This window comes from Danio aesculapii, chromosome 13, assembly GCF_903798145.1.
Source record: "Danio aesculapii chromosome 13, fDanAes4.1, whole genome shotgun sequence".
Lineage (NCBI taxonomy): Eukaryota > Metazoa > Chordata > Actinopteri > Cypriniformes > Danionidae > Danio > Danio aesculapii.
In genome coordinates, this window is record NC_079447.1 from 6886551 (window position 1) to 6908359 (window position 21809).

A 21809-nucleotide genomic window follows, 5' to 3' on the forward strand; every position below is an offset into this window, starting at 1 on the left:
TTGTCTATTTAATTATCCTATAGTTAAGCCTTTAAGCTGAATACTAGTGTCTTGCAAAATAACGACGAGAATATTATGTACTGTCATTATGTCAATAAAATATTTTTAAAATAATTAAAATTTCACAGGAGGGCTAATAATCTTTGGCTTTGACTGTATGTAGATGATTTATGTGCAATATGTATGTTCACATTTAACTGTACATAAGAAATAAACATTTTTATATACAAGTATAACTTTTAGAAGTCTTATTTGAGTTTGTTTGACTTACCTCAGCAGCTAAAATCCTGAAAGTCTTGTCATGGAGTGAAACCAATGCAGAAAAAACACCACAGGAAAACTCAATTAAAGGACTGTGAAAAATATACAATCATCATTATAGTTTAAGAGAGCCAAATATGGCCTCCATTTTGATGAATACTGTCTATATTATGTGTAAATAAACATAAAAACTGATTTTAAATTTTGTTTTGTTTTTTACTGAAGAAAGAAATGCATCTGATATATGGAAAGTAAACGATTTATGTATTTATCGTTGTGGGTGAACCATTCCTTCAATGAACTGATGGCATTAATTGTTCAGCAAAACTTGGAAAAACATTTCACAATCATCTTCGTGTAAATTAAAACTCGTCAATTTTTGTCTGTAAGGTCTTGAATGTCAACTAAACATGCATTATTAGTCAGACAATAATTAATATTGATGTGTTTTGCGAAGATAAACTTGACGTTTACTTGTGGAAATGATTAGAGAGAAACAAATGAACACAAGGGGGGTCAAACATTTATTTGGCCTAATCGTACAACATCTTATTAACACCTGGAAATGTTAGCAAAATAAAGAGTCAGAAAAAAAATTGTATGTACAGAGACTTAACAGAACAAAAATATATATTTGATAAAAGCAGTGGTTTAATTCCCCTTTGTCGTAAACTTTGAAATGTGTAGCTGGATCTGATTAAAACTGTAAAACATCATTAAAAACAGACTAAAAGACTAAAACCTATATTCACTCGCCCAGATCTTCTCAAACCCCTACGGCTTTCAGGGCTAAAATTGGAATGTAGAGCTATTTAAACACTTTAAAAAAAGATATTTTTTTTTGTATTTTCTTTCTTTTTTTGTTTGTTTGTAGTTTTACATTGTCCTTAAACCATCTCCTAAGAGGACAATTTGTCATTTCACTCATCAGCCCTGAAAAAATCAAGGATCAGATGAAGTTTGAAAGAGAAAAATGACTGAAAAGACTGAACAGGGAGCCACGCTCTTCCATCCGCTGCTCTTTTTTTTTTCCTCTAAGCCGGAAATTCCTTCAGTCGTTCCAATCCAAACACAGAGCACTTCCGGCCCGATTCCCAACAAGAAAAAAAAGCTTTCCACGTTTGGCACCACACTGACACCAGACCGGACGAAACCGCGAATCAGTGTTATCAGCAAGGGTGGTAAATGTACTTTGTAGTATTGCTGTAACTTTAAGATTGTGGCTCAAGTCTCATATATTTATATATATTTATATATATATATTTATATATTTCAATCTCAAAAAGAAAAAAAAAAGGATAAAGATAAAAGTCTAGGTGGCCAGAGCGATATGAGGTCACTCTGCTGCCGGCTCCGGGTCCGAAGCTGCAGTAGGCGTGGTCTCTTCAGCAGGGGCGGGGCTTTCCTCAGATTTTGTAGTCTCCTCTGTGGGTGCGGTTTCTGTTTGCTGGGCGGGCTCTTCAGCTTTGGGCTCCGCCTCTTCTGCTTTTGGCTCCGCCTCTGCCTCAGGAGCTGGTGTCTCATTGGTTTCCGCCGCGGCTGGCTCCTCCTCTTTGGTTTCTGTAGCGGCCTGGCCGTTCTCCTCAGGTTTATCTTCAGCTGTGGTGGGCGTGGCCACAGCCTCCACTGCTTCCTCACTTCCCTTTTTATTCTTCTTGAGGGAAATGCCTTTGAATTTGAACGAGTTCTTCAGTGAGAATTTCTTCTTCTTTTTGGTTTCCTTTGCAGCCTCGCCGTCAGATTTGCTGGCTTCAGCCTCAGTAGCGGGCGCGGCTTCAATGCCGTCTGCCTCCTCCGTTTTTGGGGCTTCATCCTTGGCGACTTCCGCGGTTCCATTTCCGTCCGCTGCCACTGCTTCTCCATCTGGCTTGGTTGATACATCTCCGTTAGTTTTCACATGGCCATTTTCCTGAAGAGAGAAGCAGAGGGAGCATAAGCCAATTGCATCTTGGCAAACACATACACACAAAAACACACACACAGAGGAGAAATGTGCTTGTAAATGCTTGTTTTTATAGCTATAGTAAAGGCTTAGATTTATAGTATGGTTTATAGCACAACGTGTTAAGCATATGTTCTCAGCATTTCTCTACCTAACATCATTTTCATGCAATGCAAAGTCATTCCAAACCATTTATAGCTTTAGTTATTTGTTTAAATTAAGACATAAATGAAATCTCTAGTTAATAATCTGATTCTGAATAGCACTGCAGTATTGGCTACACTTCAAAACAGAAATAAAATACAATCAACGTACACATTAATGCAGGCTAAAATGCTGTTAAAATGGGTCCAAATAAATAACACATAGGAAACAATATATTTTGGTAACATTAAATATAGACAACAGTATATTTAAAGGCAGAAAATGAGGTTCGGGCTGCTGTATGTAATTACATTACAGACAGAAGCAACACCCGGTAAAACCCAAAAGCAGAAGTACATCATGTAATTACACGCTTTATCCACTAGAGGCAGCTTTGCTCCACTAAATAAAACCCACAGCTTAGAAAACCATCCACTACGAGGGAGAACAAAGAAAGGGGAGACCGCAACCCTAAAATGCCGTTTAAAGCAACGCTTGCTGTTTTCCCCCTCTTGTATTTACAGAAATTTGGATCACAAACCATTCAGGTGATGCTCCAGCCGAGCACTATACAGTCACGCAACACGGTAACGTACTCTCCACAAGCATTGAGGTGTTTAAATCACAAGAATGAACATATGCAAAATAATGCATTCAGTTCAATCATATAGACAACAGCGTTCCCTTATTGTGTTTAACGGGGGAAGGGTGCATATGCATTAAGGGGGATGGGTGGAATGATTATTAATGAAGTACCAGAGGAATGGTCCATGCATTCACACACACACACACACACGCGCGCGCGCACGCATGCATCGCATTGTTTGCAGATCAGCAGAAGCGCTGTGCATCATTTGCATGCAGCTCTGCAACCTTTTGTTCTCAATTCGGGTTGCTGCCAGTTTCAGCGCCAACTCACAACCACAGAGTCTGTCTGGCATCGAATTAAATCAACTTTAAAAACATTTTTATTCAAAACAAAATTAAAATGAGACGATTTTCGCATTAAATAAAATCTACAGAATTAGAATAATAATAAAAAACATCAGAAATGGGATGAAATTGTTGCTATAACGATTTAGTTTATCAAAAAAATAAAATACTTTATCAAAAATTCCAATATTTAATTATCCTAACATAAAAATTGTGTATTCACAGACAAATTTGATCATAAGAAACATTGAAATCTCTGTGAAAGCTGGTGGTCATAAATCCTCACCTGACCATTGGCTTTATCAGCCACGGCTTTTCCTTCCACTGTGGCTTCACCTTTAGTCAACTGAGCACCCATCCTCTTTGTGTCTTCTTCACAGAGTTCAAAAATTAAAATAAAGGCAGAAAAAATAACCCTGGGGGTCCTTCAATTCAGACCCTCACAGTAAATACGGTGCGCGAGGGTTTATAGATTCCTGGTGTGTCTTTAATCTGCTGTGCTCGGCAGCAGACAGATAGAAAGGCTGGTTTCTGGTAGTAAATCCACACGGCTCTGCGGGGAGAGCAAACTAAGAGTTTCACAGCTACAAGTGTGAGTATTTGTCTGTGTGACTCCACCCAAACAGCTACGCCGCCCAATCTGCACAAGAGGGCTGGAGCTTCATCTGCCCCATTCAGCCACTATAGCACTACACACACACTACTAGAGGCTTTATCTGGGATTTTAGTGTTTTTTTATACACAGGAAACTCACTTTGGAAAAGGGAAATATTCATTATTAAAGAGATAGTTCACCCAATTTACTCACTATTTAGACACCCTCTTCCAAATCCTTATTAGTATCTTTCTTCTGTTGAACACAATAGAAGATATTCTGAAGAAAGCTGGAAACCGGTAACCATTGACTTCCATTGTATTTGTTTTTTCTATGGAATTCAATGGGTTTCCAGCTTTCTTCAGAATATCTTTGTTTAGGTTCAGCAGAATAAAGAAAATTTGAGAATTTTTGGGTGAACTATCATTTTAATGAACAGCAAACAGTGTAAAATATTACATTTATTTATTTGTTGCGAGGTTTACGATTGTGTTTAATAATAAAAATGCTATTTAAATTTGTGTTTACATTGGAATGTCATGTCAAATTAGTACACTTAATGCTTCCTTGGGAAATATACTAGCAATTCTTGAGTTTTCAGTGTTGAATTTGAAGTAATGTTATTACTTGTACATAAAAAAATAAATAAATTATATATATATATATATATATATATATATATATATATATATATATATATATATATATATATATAGGGATCATTAATAAATCTTCTTTATATATATTATAAATAAATATTCTCTGAGATTTATTATTGCTTTCCCAGTTTCAAGCATTATTGTGTACAATTTGTCCATTATTTTATTTTCTGTGCTTTTAGCCTTTTGAAAAATTAAGAAAAGGCAATCCTGTGAGGTCATCAAACAGGAAGTGACATCACTGTGGAGGGAAAACAGTAGCTCCATCTTCAGTGAGTATTAGCAATAGATTTATTTGGCTAGTTAATATGTTGTTAGTTAATTGGTTTACAGGGTGGTAGTGTATGAGCGTGTGTGTGAATGAGAGAGTGTATGAGGGTTTCCCAGTACTGGGAAAGCTGGAAGGGCACCCGCTGTGTAAAACATATGCTGGATAAGTTGAAGGTTCATTCTGCTGTGGCACTCCCTGATTAATTAAGCGACTAAGCTGAAGAAAAACGAATGAATGAATTGGTTTACAAAAACCCTCAATCTAAATGTAAAGTCAGACTGATTTCATATGATCAACAATATCATTTGTTAAACATAATTAAGCATTTAATCTACCACAGAGAACTAGCTAGTTAGCTGTTAGCATTGATTTTCATGTCAAATCAGTTCATTTGACATTTTTTTGGGTTTTATACTAGCAATTCCTGAGTTTTCAGTGTTGAATTTGAAGTAATTTAATTAATTGTACATTTAAATATATATATATATATATATATATATATATCATATAAAACTCATTTATATATGTTCTCTGAGTTTTATGATTGCATTCCCAGTGTTTCAAACATTTTTGTGAACATGTTGTCCTTTTGTCAATAAATTCCTGTCATTAATTTTATTTTCTCTGCTTTTAGTCTTTTAAGAAACTAAGAAAAGGCAATCCTGTGATGTCATCAAACAGGAAGTGACACCACTGTGGAGGGAAAACACCAGCTCCATCTTCAGTGAGTATTAGCAATGCCTTTATTGGGCTAGTTAATATTTTGTTAGTTAATTGGTTTACAAAAACCCTCAATCTAAAAGTAAAGTAAAAGTGATTTCATATTATCAACAATATCATGTGTTAAACATAATTACGCATTTAATCTACCAGAGAACTGGCTAGCTAGCTGTTAGCATTCATTTACATTTAGTTTTTTTTGTCTCTTGCCAGTTTATTGTAAATGCCTCTACTTATAAAGCAGTTCTGTGATGGCATCGGCAAACAGGAAGTTGCATCAGTTTGGAGGGAAAACAAATCAAGCTCAGGCTTCAGTGAGTATTATTACGTTGTTAGTTTGTTTACAAAAACCCTTAATTTAAAAGGAAAAGTCAAGTTAATCTCATAATATCAACAATATCGTTTGTTAAACACAATTAAGCCAACAGAGAAATGGCTAGCTAGCTTTTAGCATGTCATTTCCATTGCAAATGCCCTTATCTAAAAACTCTGTGATGACAATGAGCTAACAGGAAGTTGCATCAGTTTGCAGGGAAAACAATTCAAGATCAGGCTTCAGTGAGTGTTATGAATGGATTCATTGGGTTATATTGTATTATTCGTTGTTAGTTTGTTTACAAAAACCCTTAATCTAAAAGTAAAGTCATATTGATCTCATAATATCAACAATTTCATTTGTTAAACATGATTAAGCATTTAAACCAACACAGAGAAATGACTAGCTAGCTTTTAGCATGTCATTTCCATTGTAAATGCCTCTTGCTAAAAAGCTGTTCTGTGATGACAAAAGTAAACAGGAAGTTGCATCAGTTTGGAGGGAAAACAACTCAAGCTTGAGTGAATATTAATGGTTTATTGGGTTATATTATGGTTTATTGTTGTTAGAAATCACTCTTCCAAAGTCTAAAGTAAGATTGTTTTGAAATGTTCACATGTAAAACCATAGTGCTCAGTCTTTCAGTTAGCAATCTTTCAGTCACTCTTTTTCCTCATCTCTTCATTGTGGACTCAACCTGCAGTTAATTGCAATACAAGTGAAACAGGGAAAAGCCATTTTTATTTTGGATTATTTTTGGATGTATTGACTCCCACCTCCAACAGGTCAGGGCTCGTGTTTGTGTTGTGTTGTTATGACAATTGGGACACTTTCCAGTGAATTTTCATGCAACACTGCTGTCGATACGTGCATGGTGGCTTTATTTATTCCTCATAGTTGTGTAGCAACAGACAAACATACATTATAGTTTTGTTTTTTTTAATGGTCAGATAGATTTTTAGATGTAAAGCAAGAAAGTCTGGGAGCCCTTGAATGTTTTTGCATTTGAAACACGCAAATAAAAACAAGCATTTGCATTTGAACTGAGCATGGTTTGTCGGGAGGTATATGCAAACAGGAACAAGACAGTGAGTACGCTTTTAAAAGCAAAGGCTTTAAAGGTGAGTTTTAGCTGTGATGACGTTGAGAAACCAATTTTGGTTCCCTAAAGAAGCTTCTGTGAGTGGTTTTTAACCCTTTATTGAGAAAAGAACCATATATTGTAACTTCTTTGACATTGATTACAATATAGTAAAAGTAATATATAATATGCTATATCATATAAACGTATTGTAATAACCCAATCCAGGGATTTCTCAATGATTATTTTATTCAGTTTTATGAAGGGTAATAATAACCCTTTTTTTTCTTAGTGTGAAGAACATTTTAGTAATCATAAGAAACTAAATGATATGATATAGTTGGCTTATAAATGTCTAAAACCTCCTGTATCATATTCGATATGCAAATACTAATCTAAATTACAGATCAAACTAGGAAACAAAATGAAAGGATTCTATTAAAGTTTTAACAAATAAAACTAAATTTACTCACCCTCATGTGCTCCCAAACACAAGATATTTTTTAAAAAGCTGGAAAGCGGTAACCATTGACTTTCATAGTGTTTATTTTTCAATGGTTGCACATTTCCAACTCTCTTCAAAATATACTCTTTTGTGCTCAACAGAAAAAGAAAAGTCAAATAGGTTTGGAACAAGTGAAGGATGAGTAAATTATGACAGAACTTAAATTTTTTGGGGCGTGAACTAACCCTTTAATAAATATGTTGATCTCACAGTAATAATAATTTAAAATCTGCTTGGAAATTAGTACATTTTATTACATTTTAATAATATTCATCGCTAAAAACTTAATTTAAAAGATTTTTTAACCTTAGATTCTAGATTTTCAAATAGTTTTATCTCAGCCAATAATTGTCCTATTTTAATCAATTAAACATCAATAGAAACCAACAATTAATCAAATTGAAACACGATTAACTAATTAAAATAAGTTAAATTAACATTTGTTGTCATCACTTTTTGTCATGACAACAAATGCACAGATTTTATATTAAATATATTCCTGCATATATTTTAATATGTATTGCCTGCAGCTCTGCTTCACATGTATTCTTTTGAGCTGAAACTTCACTTACACATTCTAAGGACAGCAAAAGCCGCTAGATTCAAAGAACCAATCAGAGGCGTAAATCGAATCATATGTTGTCATTGTAGCAGCACGCTGATACGCCGGTGTTTATAAGGAGAGCGTTTTATTCCGCTTTCGATTTCAAAAGACGGAGTTTGATGAACTGCATGAGCCCAACACAATCTCATGGCAATTTGTAACTTTTTGATTTAGTGGCTAATTCGTATAAATTCGTACGATCTAATTCGTACAATTTAGTACGATCTAATTCGTACAATTTAGTACGATTTGCTCATCCCCCAATGATGGTTGTGTTTAGGGGTGGGGTTAGGTGCCACGCCTCCTTTTTCAAATCGTACAATTTCATACGACTGAACTCGTACAAATTCGTACGAATTAGCCACTAAACTGAAAATCAGGCAATCGTGAGATCAGGCTGATGAGCCTGTCCGACTGTCAGTGAATGGTAAATGAAAATGTCCCTTACCTCAAAACTGTGCTTTATAAGAAAAAGAAACACACTGTACAGTCGGAAGTGTAACATGCATTCACAACGTTTGTTTGCACAGCAGCTCTACTATGAATGAGCCAGATTTACTATAGCAACAGCACATTAAACAGCAACTCCATTTCACGAAAGACAAAGTTAAGATGTCGTTCTTTTATCCCTCGTGGATGCTATGAGGATAAACAAGAGATGAAAGAGAGACTGAGATCTTGAGTAGTGAGGATGAATAACTGACAGCTTCTGAGAGACATCCTCTTTTTTTGCACAGTCGGATTACCTTGTGTTTTATTTGCTAATGCAAGCTATGTTTTAAAATATAAATATAATGTATAAAACTGTACAATAATTATATTACTTCAATAATTATTGAATTATTTTAGTATTGGACAACGCACAGATATTGATGTTTCACAATGTTTTTACACTACATTATTTGAATCTAACAAGCTTGTTTATATTGCTGTACTAACATTAAATCCAAATCCCAAATATCAGAAATGACAACAGATGGTTAAGATTTAATTAATGTCAATTTTAATGTGATTGATTAACACACTTGACAGATTTCATTCATTCATTTTCCTTCTGCTTAGTCCCTGCTTTATCAGGGGTTACCACAGTGGAATGAACCACCACTTACTTGACAGATGTATTTTTAATTTCAGGTGGTTTGTGTATGTGTTTTATGTTTGGTAAAATAATCTCTAATTGCATCTTTAGTGATTTGTAACTAATTACACTCTCTTGTCCCAATAGGTCGATTTAGAGGGTTTTGCATAAAAAGCACAAGTGGATTTAGCTGGTTTTGATGCAAAAGAAAATCTACCCTTTTAAAAACAAAAGAATTGGCTAAAGTGACATTTATGAAAAAAGCTATTTTATTTAGCAGCTAATAATCTTATCGTTACATATAAAATGAAACTTCTTAGAGGGTTTGCATCTGAACTCTTCATATATTATTGCCTAATTGTTTGGTTTTTTTTGTCATCTAATACTGACTTCAAATATTAAGTTAAATTTTTTTAAATAATAATTTTTAAATATTTTATAAAAATGTAATTGAAGCCGAATGCAAATATTTGTAATTGGCCAGCGGAGAAATTAAAATGGTCGTGCCCAACTGAGCCTGGTTTCTCTCAAGGTTTTTTTTTTTCTTCACTTTCGCCAATTAGTGAAGTTTTTTTCCCTCTCCGCTGTCGCCACTGGCTTGCATGGTTCGGGATCTGTAGAGCTGCGCATCGTTGGATTTGATCTTCAGTATTTGGACTCTCAGTAGTGATTTTTAAACCACACTGAACTGAGCTCAACTGAACTTAAACACTACAAACTGAACTACACTGTTCCTATTTACTGTGACCTTTTATGTGTAGCTGCTTTGACACAATCTACCTTGTATAAGCGCTATACAAATAAAGGGGAATTGAATTGAATTAATTTTCTGATATACTTTAACATGCATTGCCTGTAGCTCTGCATTTCATGCTTTTTTTTTTCCTGAGGCAGACTAAATTCTTTCCTGCAATCGATATATAGTGCCGGATGGACTTTAACTCGCTCTGAACCCGGAACATTCCTCCAGAAAAGCTGGAATGCCACATGTTTTCAATGCTCCACCCTCTGGTGTAAGGATGACATGCGGAGCTCGACCCCCCGCCGTCGGCATGTCAGGAATGTGTTTTGCCACCCAAAGATCCCTGCTGTCATTCAGCACACTATCCTCACGCCCGAGGCTGATGGGTAACTCGCCCCCATGGCCTGCTGGCGGACGGATGGACAAGAAGGAGAGATAATCCTCCTGAAGGAGCTCTGTGTTCCTTAGAAGAGCGAGGAGGAAATGAATCTTATAGAGTTATATGGAAAATCACATGAACTTCCACTGAATGAGAATGTGACCGTTTTTAAAGTTGTAAAAAGCTCAGTGATGTTCAGTTGGTGTTGAGAATTTTTTTTACATTCAGTTAATGAGGAAGTGGAAAAGTTTGGAGGTGGTGGGAATGCCCACCAGTTATTATGCTCACCAGGGCTTTGTTTAGCATATATATATATATATATATATATATACATATATACATACATACACACACACATACATACATACATACATACATACATACGTGTGTGTGTGTTATATTAGTAATTATAGTTGACTTCATTTAAAAAAATGAGTAAAGATTTAATTTATAAGAAGAGAAGGGGTGTGTGTGTGTGTGTGTTCAGGTGTGTGTTTACTCTAGAAAGATAGCGGCAATAGTGATTCATCTTGGCAGAGCTTGAGAAGCTGTGTGTGTGTGTGTGTTCACTGTTCTTCAGAATAGAGTTTGAATTAAAATGGATGGGGGAGGGGCAGACACCTCAGAGAAACAGAGAGTGTGTGAGAGACGTTGAGACAGCTGTAGTGTGTGTGAGCTGCAGTGTTAGTGGGTCAGTGTGTCAGCTACAGTCTAATCATTTCTCTCTCTCTCTCGCTCTCTCTCTCTCTCTCTCTCTCTCTCTCTCTCTCTCTCTCTCTCTCTCTCTCTCTCTCTCTCTCTCTCTCACACACATTTTTCACATTTTAGGTGCTTTATTGGCATGTCAAATAACTGTACATTTGTATTGCCAAAGCAGTATAGCATCGCTGCGTACAAACAAGACAGTGCAAAGAGGGCAGTAGTGAACATAAGTTATAATACAGAGAAAACACAGAAATAAAAAAATAAAATAAAAATAGATTAATAAAAACATTCATTTTCTTTTCAGCTTAGTCCCTTCATTAATCGGGGGTTGCCACAGCGAGATGAACCGCCAACTTGTCCAGAACATGTTTTACACAGCGGATGGCCTTCCAGCTGCAACCCATCTCTGGGAAACACCCATACACACTCATACACTACAGACAATTTAGCCTTCCCAATTAAACTATACCACATGTCTTTGGACTTGTGGGGGAAACTGGAGCACCCGGAGGAAACCCACGCGACCCAGGGAGAACATGCAAACTCCACACAGAAATGCCAACTGACCGAGCCGAGGCTCGAACCAGCGACCTTCTTGCTGTGAGGTGACAGCACTACCTACTGCGCCACTGCGTCGCCTTAATAAAAACAAAAATAGATTAGTAAAAATAAAAAATAGATTAATGGTAACATATTAAACAGGATAAAGGTAATTACAGTGATATCAAAAGTAAGTCCACAAATAAACAGTTCCAGTTGTTGTGTGTTGGAGACAGTGGAGCGGGTCATTGTGGGTTTCTCAGACGGTGACAGGAGTGCACAAACTGAGCTGCTAACACAGCAGCACACACACTCCCCCAGTAGGATGGGCAGTTTCTCACTGTTCGGCAGGGACTCAAAGTTGTTGTGTATGTGTTGGATTTTCGGGTAGAACTTCTCCCGGATCTCTGAGTATTTTGTGCACTCAGTGAGGAAGTGCAGCTCCGTCTCAATCAGCTGCTGAGGGCAGTGTGGGCACAGCCGCTCCTCCACCGGCAGCCATGTTTGTCTGTGCCGGCCCGTCTCTATGGCCAGCTGATGTCCGCTGAGTCTGTAACTTCTAAGGGTGTTCCGCAGACCGTTATCTGTCACTGTGTAAAGATAGTCTGCCAGAGTATTGTCTCTTCAGGGCCAGATAACACTGCATTTTGCTTTGCAGTTGTGTTTGAGTTTCCCAATGGTGTGTGTAGCTGTTCTTGATCTGGTGTGTGATCTGAGTCAGTGGCAGGAGTCTATTCAGCTCCTCAGGAGACGTCTCAGAGACGCTGAAGCTCTGGGCCAGCTGAGAGAGTGGCTCTGCTCTTCTGCTCAGCTCTTTGTCCTGCAGGGCTTTATAGTGGTATGAGTCTGGGTCGTCGAGTTTTAAGTGCTTCCAGAATTTGACAGCTCTTTTCTGTATTTTTATAATCAGTGGGTCTCTCTCTCTCTCTCTCTCTCTCTCTCTCTCTCTCTCTCTCTCTCTCTCTCTCTCTCTCTCTCTCTCTCTCTCTCTCACATACACACTTCACTTATGTTCTTCAAGCAATACACAAAAAAGGCTCTTTGGCACAATTTTGAGAAATCTAATGTAAAAAAAAAATAGCTTTACTTTAGAACCTGTTAGTATTTTCTGCCTGTAAACTCAACAGATGTCAAAATGGAAACTGAAAATGGCCAGTTTCTGTGGATTTATTATGGGTTTGAGTATTTCCATTTGCATTTTCCACTACATCTGGTCAAGCTCAAAACACCTTTAAACTCTGGTTACACTTGTAATATTAAGGCCCAATTCCAATTCTATTTTTGTACCCCTTCCCTTTGGCCCTTAAAACCGAGGGTTAAGCGGAAGGGCTTCAAAATTTACACCTAAGAATTTGGACAGTACTACAACACCTGCACACGTCATCAAATGTCATCGCGATCTCTTGCTTCATATGAGATCAGACAATCACGACAGCTGTAGTTATTCCAGTTGTTTTATTTATTGGTATTTATCTTCAGGAAATAACTGAAGTAATGTTTTATGTTATCATTATGATCTAATGTGGCAATAAGATTGTAACTGTACTGCGCATTTACAGTGGTCATATTCATGTATGTAAACAAACGAAAACAACATTAACATTATATCAGACACTGTAAAAAACTCATTCCCAACCACTAGACTTTTCTGACAGGGTATTCGAGTGTCATCGAGTGTCAGAATGTTGTGGGACTGCTGTACAGGAGTTATTATTAGGGATTATATATTAGCGGTTTTTATTTTAGCAGTTTTTTTTTTAAAGCATGACGGTAAAACATGAACGCAGTTATGAATATATTAAAACGTGTTTGTTTGTTGTAAAAAAAATCGTAATAATGACAAAAAATACTAATTTGTGGCTCTCCTTACTTCCGGGTGCAACTGTGGATGGTGTATTCTGGGAAATTTCCTTCCCCTTGGTTTCGAGTGTGGTTCTGAAAAATCTTCGTTCAAAGGGCTATCTACCACTTCCCCTTAGCCCTGCACCTTCAAGCTAAAGAGAATTGAGACACCCTTTAAGTGTTTGGTAAAAGTCTTAAATGTAGTCACCAATATTCTACTTCAAGACTTTTTTTTTTTTTTTTTAAGTCAGTTACTCAAAGTGGGGCGACACTGTGGCTCAGTGGTCAGCACTGTCACCTCACAGCAAGAAGGCTGCTGGTTCAAGTCCCAGCTGGGTCAGTTGGCATTTCTATGTGGAGTTTGCATAATCTTCCTGTGTTGGCGTGGATTTCCTCCAGGTGCTCAGGTTTCCCCCACAGTCCAAAGACATGCGGTACAGGTGAATCGGATAAACTAAATTGGCCATAGTGTATAAGTGTGTGTGTGAGAGTGTGTTTATATTATATCTATATTCATGTCTGATAAGCATTTGTTTATGTTTAATGTTGATTGAATGCCATTAAGGCGGAGTTACAGAGAGTACTGAAAATGTACTTACCTACTATGGTTTGTGCCAATCGATGGGGTCTCTGGGTCAGTTTACCTGGCTAGCGAGCGTGTTGTGGCAGAACCATTAGCAGTTCTCATTTGTTGGATACTTATATATTGTAGATATTATAGTTTGGTTGTTTTTGGGTCGTAATTGTTTCGACCTTTTGGTTTTATTGGTTTCTACTTGCTATATTTTTGTACATACATTTTTGGGAATTGGGTCATCATATTTTTGGACATTTTAATCAGCATCCTTGTAAATAAAAATCATTTATTTTCACTTCCGGGATAAGGCCATTGTTGTTGGACTGTACATATTTTTTTCGGTTTAATTTTCAGAGTAGCCAAACGGAAGCCACTCCCCGCCTGGAATTTACCAAAAGGCACCTGAAGGACTTTCAGACCATAAGAGACTAAACTCTCTGGTCTGATGAGACTAAAATTGAACTCTTTGGAGTGAATGCCAGGCGTTACGTTTTGAGAAAACCAGGCACCGCTCATCACCAGGCTAATACCATCCCTACAATGAAGCATGGTGGTGGCAGCATCATGCTGCGGGGATGTTTTTCAGCAGCAGGAACTGGAAGACTAGTCAGGATAGAGGGAAAGATGAATGCAGCAATGTACAGAGACATCCTGAATAAAAACCTGCTTCAGAGTGCTCTTGACCTTAGACTGGGGCGACGGTTCATCTTCCAGCAGGACAATGACCCAAAGCAGACCGCCAAAATATTAATGGAGTGGCTTCACAGCAACACAGTGAATGTCCTTGAGTGGCCCAGCCAGAGCCCAGATCTAAATCCTATTGAACATACCCAAAGGGTAGTCAATCTGCCCAAAGTAGGTAGGCATATATATATATATATATATATATATATATATATATATATATATATATATATATATATATATATATATATATATATATATACACATACATACTTCCAAAGCATTTTCCCAAAATATGTGTCAAAATAAGATTTGTCAACAAAAATGCAGAGAAAGTTGTGGCCAAATTAAGCCTCAAAAATCACCCCAGAGTGGATGAAAACATCCCCAACAGCACATAAGGGTTAATAATAATAAAAGTGCAAGGTCTAATTTTCTCATTCTTTCCATTTCTCTTAAAAATGTCACAATAGAAAAGAAATGTTGAGTTTCATACACACTTTAGTGACACTTTATTGAATCAGCAGGAACAAAACCTGATGATCATATTCTCCAGTGAGCATTTACCCATACTTGAATAATCCCCTCGAGTGCTGAATCTGAACTATTTGCTTATAGATTTTGAATGTTGTTTTTCACAGGTGTCTGTGCTTCACATGTAGATCGCATCTGATGTGCATTTACAGTTACGCCTACAGCTAAACTGAAAGTGTGTGTTCAAGCTGAAAGCACAACTGCTTTACAGCCAGAGCAACACCATTATCTGTCTCCATCTCTCAGCTTTTTCAATTTAATTGTGTGCCGTTCGGGCCCAGTGCCGCTTTTATTTTTGATTTCATTATCATACTGCGTGTAAACCTTATTGTAATCTTACACAGCCTCTACTCATTACTTTAGAGTCTTTGTGAATCATTTATAACAGTGTTAATTTAGTATTATTTGGACATTGTTTTTTATTTTATATTTCATTGTCTATTTGACAGGGACAAGGGACAATCAATGAACTGCCCCAGAATTAGCTACATAGCTAAATTTGATCTGCAAACACTGGGCAATACAAATACGAAACACATTTCTAAACATAATAGTTTTAACTAGATTAGTAAAGTTTGTCAAGACAAATTTTGAAGCTGGCTTGTTAAAGCCTGTTGGAAATAGTTTATTTAGTTTAAAACAGTTTGTGAAAGTATGAATAGATGGATGGATGGATGGATGGATGGATGGATGGATGGATGGATAGATAGATAAATCAGATGGACGGATGGAGTAAAACAGTTTGAAAAAGTATAGATAGATAGTAAGCGCTCACAAAGTTTGACCCAATGATAAGTCAATGACAGTCTTTTGCAATGGAAGTCCATGAGACAGTTGCTAGGGTGCAGTATCTGGAAGTTAGGGTGTGGCTAGTAAGTTAAAAGCTCATCAGTTATAGGTAGTTAGGTAGTCTGAGTTAAACGAGTCCAGCCATAAGTCTGTATGACAGTCTGATGCAGAGTTATGAGCTCACAAAGTTTGATCCAATGTTAAGTCAATGATAGTTTTTTGAATGGAAGTCTATGAGACAGTTTCTAGGGTCCAAAAGTGGTTGCTAGGGTGTGGCCAGAAAGTTAAAAGCTCATCAGTTATTGGCAGTTAGGTAGTCTGAGTTAAATGAGCCCAGTTAGAAGTCTGTGTGACAGTCTGATGCAGAGTTAAGAGCTCACAAAGTTTGGTCCAATGTTAAGTCAATGATAGTTTTTTGAATGGAAGTCTATGAGACAGTTTCTAGGGTCCAAAAGTGGTTGCTAGGGTGTGGCCAGAAAGTTAAAAGCTCATCAGTTATTGGCAGTTAGGTAGTCTGAGTTAAATGAGCCCAGTTAGAAGTCTGTGTGACAGTCTGATCCAGAGTTATGAGGTCACAAAGTTTGGTCCAATGTTAAGCCTATGGGATTTTCCTGACAGTTCTGGGACGTTTTTCGGAAAACCGAAAGTCGGGTCAGTCGGAAAAGATATAGCAACCCGAGTCAGAATAGTTTGGGGGGTTGGAGTTTGGTGGTCATAGCTTGAAATCTCTAGTAGGAGATGCGCTTTGTTTAGGCTTGCTTTCACAAGCCAGCCTAATAACTGCTTTCTAATAACATTTCTTTTATCCATGATGACAGCACATAATTTTTGACTAGATTTGTTCAGGATACTAGTATTCAGCTTAAAGTAACATTTAAAGGCTAAATTAGGTTAATTAGGCAAGTTATGGTATTTAGGCAAATCATTGTATAACGATGGTTCCCCTTCGGATGGGGAACTCCAATGCTATGTGGAAACTTCCACTATGGGGATTTCGTCAGAATCCAATCATCTGAAAGAGTATAAAAACGGGCCAATGAAATGCCAATGAGTTGGCAGCGTCAGCATGCACAGCTGGCGTCAATGACAATCAGTCATGCTATAAAGACGCAGCCAGTGCCATGCTCGACATCCTTTCGCTTTCAGAGCCTTTCACGAAGCTTCTGAGAGAGTCTTTGAGGGTATCTCCAACCTGTGTCTACAGAGAGAGATCGAGAAGCAGCTTCTCCCGGTCCAGAGCGCGTATACGCAGTGGCAGATGGTCGAGCTGGGTATTTCTCCCTTGCCTGGCGTCCTTTGGGTCCGGTCCTCCAAGAGCGGTTTGTATATAGGAAAAAAGCTTTCCTAAAAGAGCAACACGGTCGTGCAGCGCGTCTTTTTCAAGACGTCACTCCGACCGTGCGTTTCTGGATGCGGTGGTTTCCTATCCCCGGATGATGGGCCAAGCACAGCGTTTCATGTCTGGGGGTCCAGCATGTTAATGCGGTGCTCGCGGGCAGTGCATGCCATCACTGATGTCATGTCTGTTGCGCAGTTAAGATCGCGGCTCGCTCTTGCAAAAGAGCCACCCACCCCAGTTGTCCCCCGCACTGCGGTTGGCACTCGGGCAGATCTGAGGGTTTCAGTGAGAGTAAATCCGCCGCCCCCGGGCCGTGGACCTCTCGCTCCTCCACGCGCTCCATCCAAGCTTCAGGTGAAGAGAAGCGCTCCGTCCTTGGATGGTCGCTCTCTCACCTGATGACACCGGGGGTCAGATGTCCATCGCTGCATCGGAGGATGGGCTGTCATTGTCTGATGAGGATGCGAGCCCGCTCGCTCCCTCCCTCCGGGGTGGAGAGTGCGGCGTTAGCATCTAAAAAGCAGACGTGATGGCCGTGCTTTCTCGGGCTGCTTCGGCCGTGGGTCTGGTGATGGTTTATCCCCCAGCCCCGCGGCCGGACCGACTAGATGGGTGTATGTGGAGGATATAAGGAGGCAAGACCTTCAAAGCCTCCCGTCCCCTTCTTCCCGGAAGTGCACAGTAAACTCACGCGGTCCTGAGGGCACTTTTTTCTGCCCGATCTGCGTGCGCTTCCATCCTCACCATCCTTGGAGGTTGGGCTGTCAAGGTCTGACGAGGATTCGAACCCGTTCGCTCCCTCCGGGACTTTGAGCGTGGCGTCGAATCCAGAAGCAGACTTTGCGGCTGTGCTTCCCCAGGCTGCTTCGGCCGTGGCTCTGGAGATGGTTTATCCCCCAGCTCCGCGGCCGGACCGATTAGAGGGGTGTGATGTGGAGGATGAAGGCGAGACCTTCTAAGCCTCCCCATCCCCTTCTTCCTGGATGGGCACAGTAGGCTCACGCAGTGTGCTGCGTGCGCCTTCCCCCTCACCATGCACGCTATGGCCACCTACCAGCGCTACCAAGCGCAGGCGCTGGCCCGGCTGCGCGAGGATGGTTCTGACCCAGGACTGAGCATGCGCTCCGCACCGCAACCGACTATGCTCTTACAAAAAAAAAAAAAAAAAAAAAAAGTCGGCTGTGTGTGCCCTGGGAAGGACGATGATCACATCCGTGATCCAGGAATGCCACCTCAGGCTAAACCTGGTGATGTGCGTGACGTTGACAAAGTTCGCTTTCTTAACTCACCCATTTCCCAGGCTGGCCTGTTCGGCGACACTGGCGGTGAATTCGCCCAGGAATTCACGCCGGTGATAGAGCAGTCGGAGGCGATGGGCGAGGTCTCTATCGGCGGGATTGTATGACCGCTCCCCCCCCGCCGAGCCATCCACATCCACTGCTTTTTCGCCGAGGCCGCCCGCGCCGCAGCTTTGCTTCGCCGCCCCCCGCCTGCGCCTCCGGCCACGCGGCTGCGCCGAGCATCGCGCCGGCAACCAGCGTCCCCCGCCCAGGGCGCCGCTAAGTTCGGTAAAACGGACCGCGAAGCGTCCTGAGGCGGGCCATCTGGGGAGGAGGGAATTTGGCTCTTTCCCCGCTGGAGGGCGGGGCACGTTATTTAAAGGTGTAAAAAAAAAAAAAAAAAAAAAAAAAACGCCAATCAAAATCCTCAGTGAAAGAGCACTTTTCCCCCTCCTCCGGATGTGACAGCCCGACACACTGCCAGTCTGGGACGCTATGGCCTTCCAGCTCGCAGGATCGGTGCATTTCGCCAATGGCTCATGGAGCACGAGAGAACGGTCTCCTTTCTCTCCACTCCCAGCCCCTCTCCTGGAGTTTGAGTGCGAGACGAGAACATCTCCTCTCCTGCTCTCCTGTGGGACCCCAGCGCTCCCCGGATGAGCCCACTCACTCCACGCTGCCCCGCCGCTGGCACGTCAGCGATCGTGCGGGTGGGACCATTTGCGGGGGCTCTGCCTGCCTGGTTAGCGCGGGCCAGCCCATCGCAATGGCTCATCCATACGACCAGACTCGGCTATGCGATTCAGTTCGCGAAACAGCCTCCCAGGTTCAACGGGCGACCAGGGTCAGTCCTGCGTCCGCCCCTGTCTTGCGAGAGGAGATTGCTGTCCTCCTGGCGAAGGATGCAATCGAGCCGGCCCTCCAGCCGAGATGGAGCGCGGGTTTTAACAGCCCGCACTTCATCGTGCCCAAAAAAAAAAAAAAAAAAAGCGGTGGGTTATGGCCAATCCTATATCTGCACATTTTGAACCGCTGCCTTCACTGGCTGCGCTCCAAAATGCTTACGCAGATGCGCATCACGCGATGCGTTCGTCCTCAGGATTGGTTTGCAGCAATAGATCTGAAGGACGCGTATTTTCATATCTCCACACTTCCACGCCACCGGCAGTTTCTGCGGTTTGCGTTTGAAGGTCGAGCGTGGCAATACAAGGTCCTCCCCTTCGGGCTCTCTCTGTCTCCGCGAGTTTTCACCAGGCTCGCGGAGGGTGCCCTCGCGCCCCTTCGGCTCGCCGGCATCCGCACGCTCAATTATTTCGATGACTGGCTGATTTTTAGCCCACTCTCGGGAGCAATTGATTATGCACAGAGACAAGGTGCTCCGGCACCTCCGCCCGTTGGGGTTTCAGGTCAACCGAGAAAAGAGCAAGCTCGCCTCCGTGCAGAGCATCTCCTTTCTCGGGTTGGAGCTGGACTCGATCACTATGGAGGCGCGCCTCTCACGAGAGCGCGCCGAGGTAATGCTGAACTGTCTGAGAGAGTTCGACAGGAAAAAAGTGGTCCCCCTGAAATTATTTCAGAGGCTCCTGGGGCATATGGCATCCGTAGCCGCGGCCACGCCGCTCGGATTGCTCCATATGAGACCACTACAGCATTGGCTTCACAATCGGGTCCCCAGACGCGCATGGCACGCGGGCACACACCGAGTGACTATCACTGCGCTGTGTCACCGCACCCGCACCCCCTGGAAAGGACCCCTTCTTCCTACGGGCCAGTTTGCCCCTAGGTCAGGCGTCCAGGCAGGCTGTCGTTCGGCAGATGCCTCCAGTATGGGGTGGGGGGGCCGTGTGTAGCGGGCATGCTGCTGCGGACCTGTGGAGGGGAACCCAGCTGCATTGGCATATCAACTGCCTAGAGCTGTTGGCAGTGTTTTCTCGCTCTGCGCCGCTTTTTACCGGTGCTGAGGGAGCAACACGTGCTGGTCAGGATGGACAGCACGGCCGCGGTAGCGTATTCCATCCGGATGGGGGTATACGCTCCCGCTGCATGTCTCAGCTCGCTCGCCGTCTGCTCCTCTGGAGTCATACGCGGCTGAAGTCGCTGCTTGCTATTCACACCCCGGATGGGCTCAACCGTGCGGCCAACAGGCTCTCACGGCAGCTCCTTCCCCGGGAGAATGGCGACTCCACCCCGAGTCATGCGTAAGTATGCACTCCCCCCAGTGAGCCTACTCGCGCAGTTTCTGTGCAAGGTCAGGGAGGACGAGGGGCAGGTCTTGCTAGTTGCGCCCCTGGCCCAACCGGACCTGGATATCAGAACTCTCCCTCCTCGCGACGCCCCCCCTGGCGAGTCCCTTTGAGAGAGGACCTACTCTCTCAGGGACAGGGCACCATCTGGCACCCTCGCTTAGTTCTGTGGAACCTCCACGTGGGGTCCATAAGACGCGACGAGGAAGACTTAGGTAACCTACCGGTGGCGGTGGTTAATACCATCACTCAGGCTAGTGCACCCTCTACGAGGCATGCCTACGCCCTGGAGTGGAGTCTATTCACTGAGTGGTGCGCTTCTCGCCGAGAAGACCCCCGATCTTGCCAGATCAGTGTTGTGCTTTCTTTCCTTCAGGACAGGTGGAGCGAAGGCTGTCGCGCTCCACACTGAGGGTTTACATGGCCACCATCTCCGCTCATCATGATGCGTGGATGGCGGCACCGTGGGGAGGCATAACCTCATCATCCAGTTCCTCAGAGGTGCGAGGCGGATGTTTTCCCCCGCCCCCCTCTCATACCCTCTTGAGATCTCGCGGTAGTGCTACGAGCCTACGTGGGGATCCCTTCGAACCACTCGACTCAGTATCCTTGAGATTTCTGTCCTTGAAGATAGCTCTGCTGGTCGTGTTGGCATCGGTTAAGAGGGTTAGGTACCTGGAGGCATTTTCGGTCAGTGACTCGTGCCTAGAATTCGGGCCGGCCTACTCTCACGTTGTCCTGAGACCCCGGCCCGGCTATGTGCCCAAGGTTCCTACCACGCCGTTTAAGAATCAGGTAGTGAGCCTGCAAGCGCTGCCTGCGGAGGAGGCAGACCCAGCCCTTTCGTTGTTGTGTCCTGTTCGCGCTTTGCGAATATATGTGGACCACACTCAGAGCCTTAGATCCTCTGACCAGCTCTTTGTCCATTACAGTGGTCGGCAGATGGGAAGTGCCGTATCTAAACAGAGGTTGGCCCACTGGATAGTGGATGCCATCTCCCTCGCCTTTGGGCCAGGGTGAGCCGTGTCCCCCGGGGGTGAGAGCGC

General features: G+C 41.9%; 1 protein-coding gene across 1 annotated transcript; it reads right to left on the reverse strand.

The window, feature by feature from the left end:
* Positions 1-766: 766 nt before the first annotated feature.
* Positions 767-3856, reverse strand: marcksl1a (MARCKS-like 1a). The gene is made up of 2 exons (XM_056471160.1): positions 3567-3856; positions 767-2170 (listed from the first exon to the last, which is right to left on the reverse strand). The coding sequence occupies exons 1-2, from the start codon at positions 3636-3638 to the stop codon at positions 1598-1600; spliced, it is 645 nt and encodes a 214-aa protein (XP_056327135.1). The 5' UTR covers positions 3639-3856; the 3' UTR covers positions 767-1597.
* Between the last annotated feature and the right edge of the window lie 17953 nt (positions 3857-21809).

Coding starts and splice junctions, on each gene's coding strand:
- marcksl1a (XM_056471160.1), bottom strand. CDS start 3,638: ATGGGTGCTCAGTTGACTAAAGGTGAAGCCACAGTGGAAGGAAAAGCC. Junction 2,171..3,566: donor CTGATAAAGCCAATGGTCAG/GTGAGGATTTAT, acceptor TTCTCTCTTCAG/GAAAATGGCCATGTGAAAAC.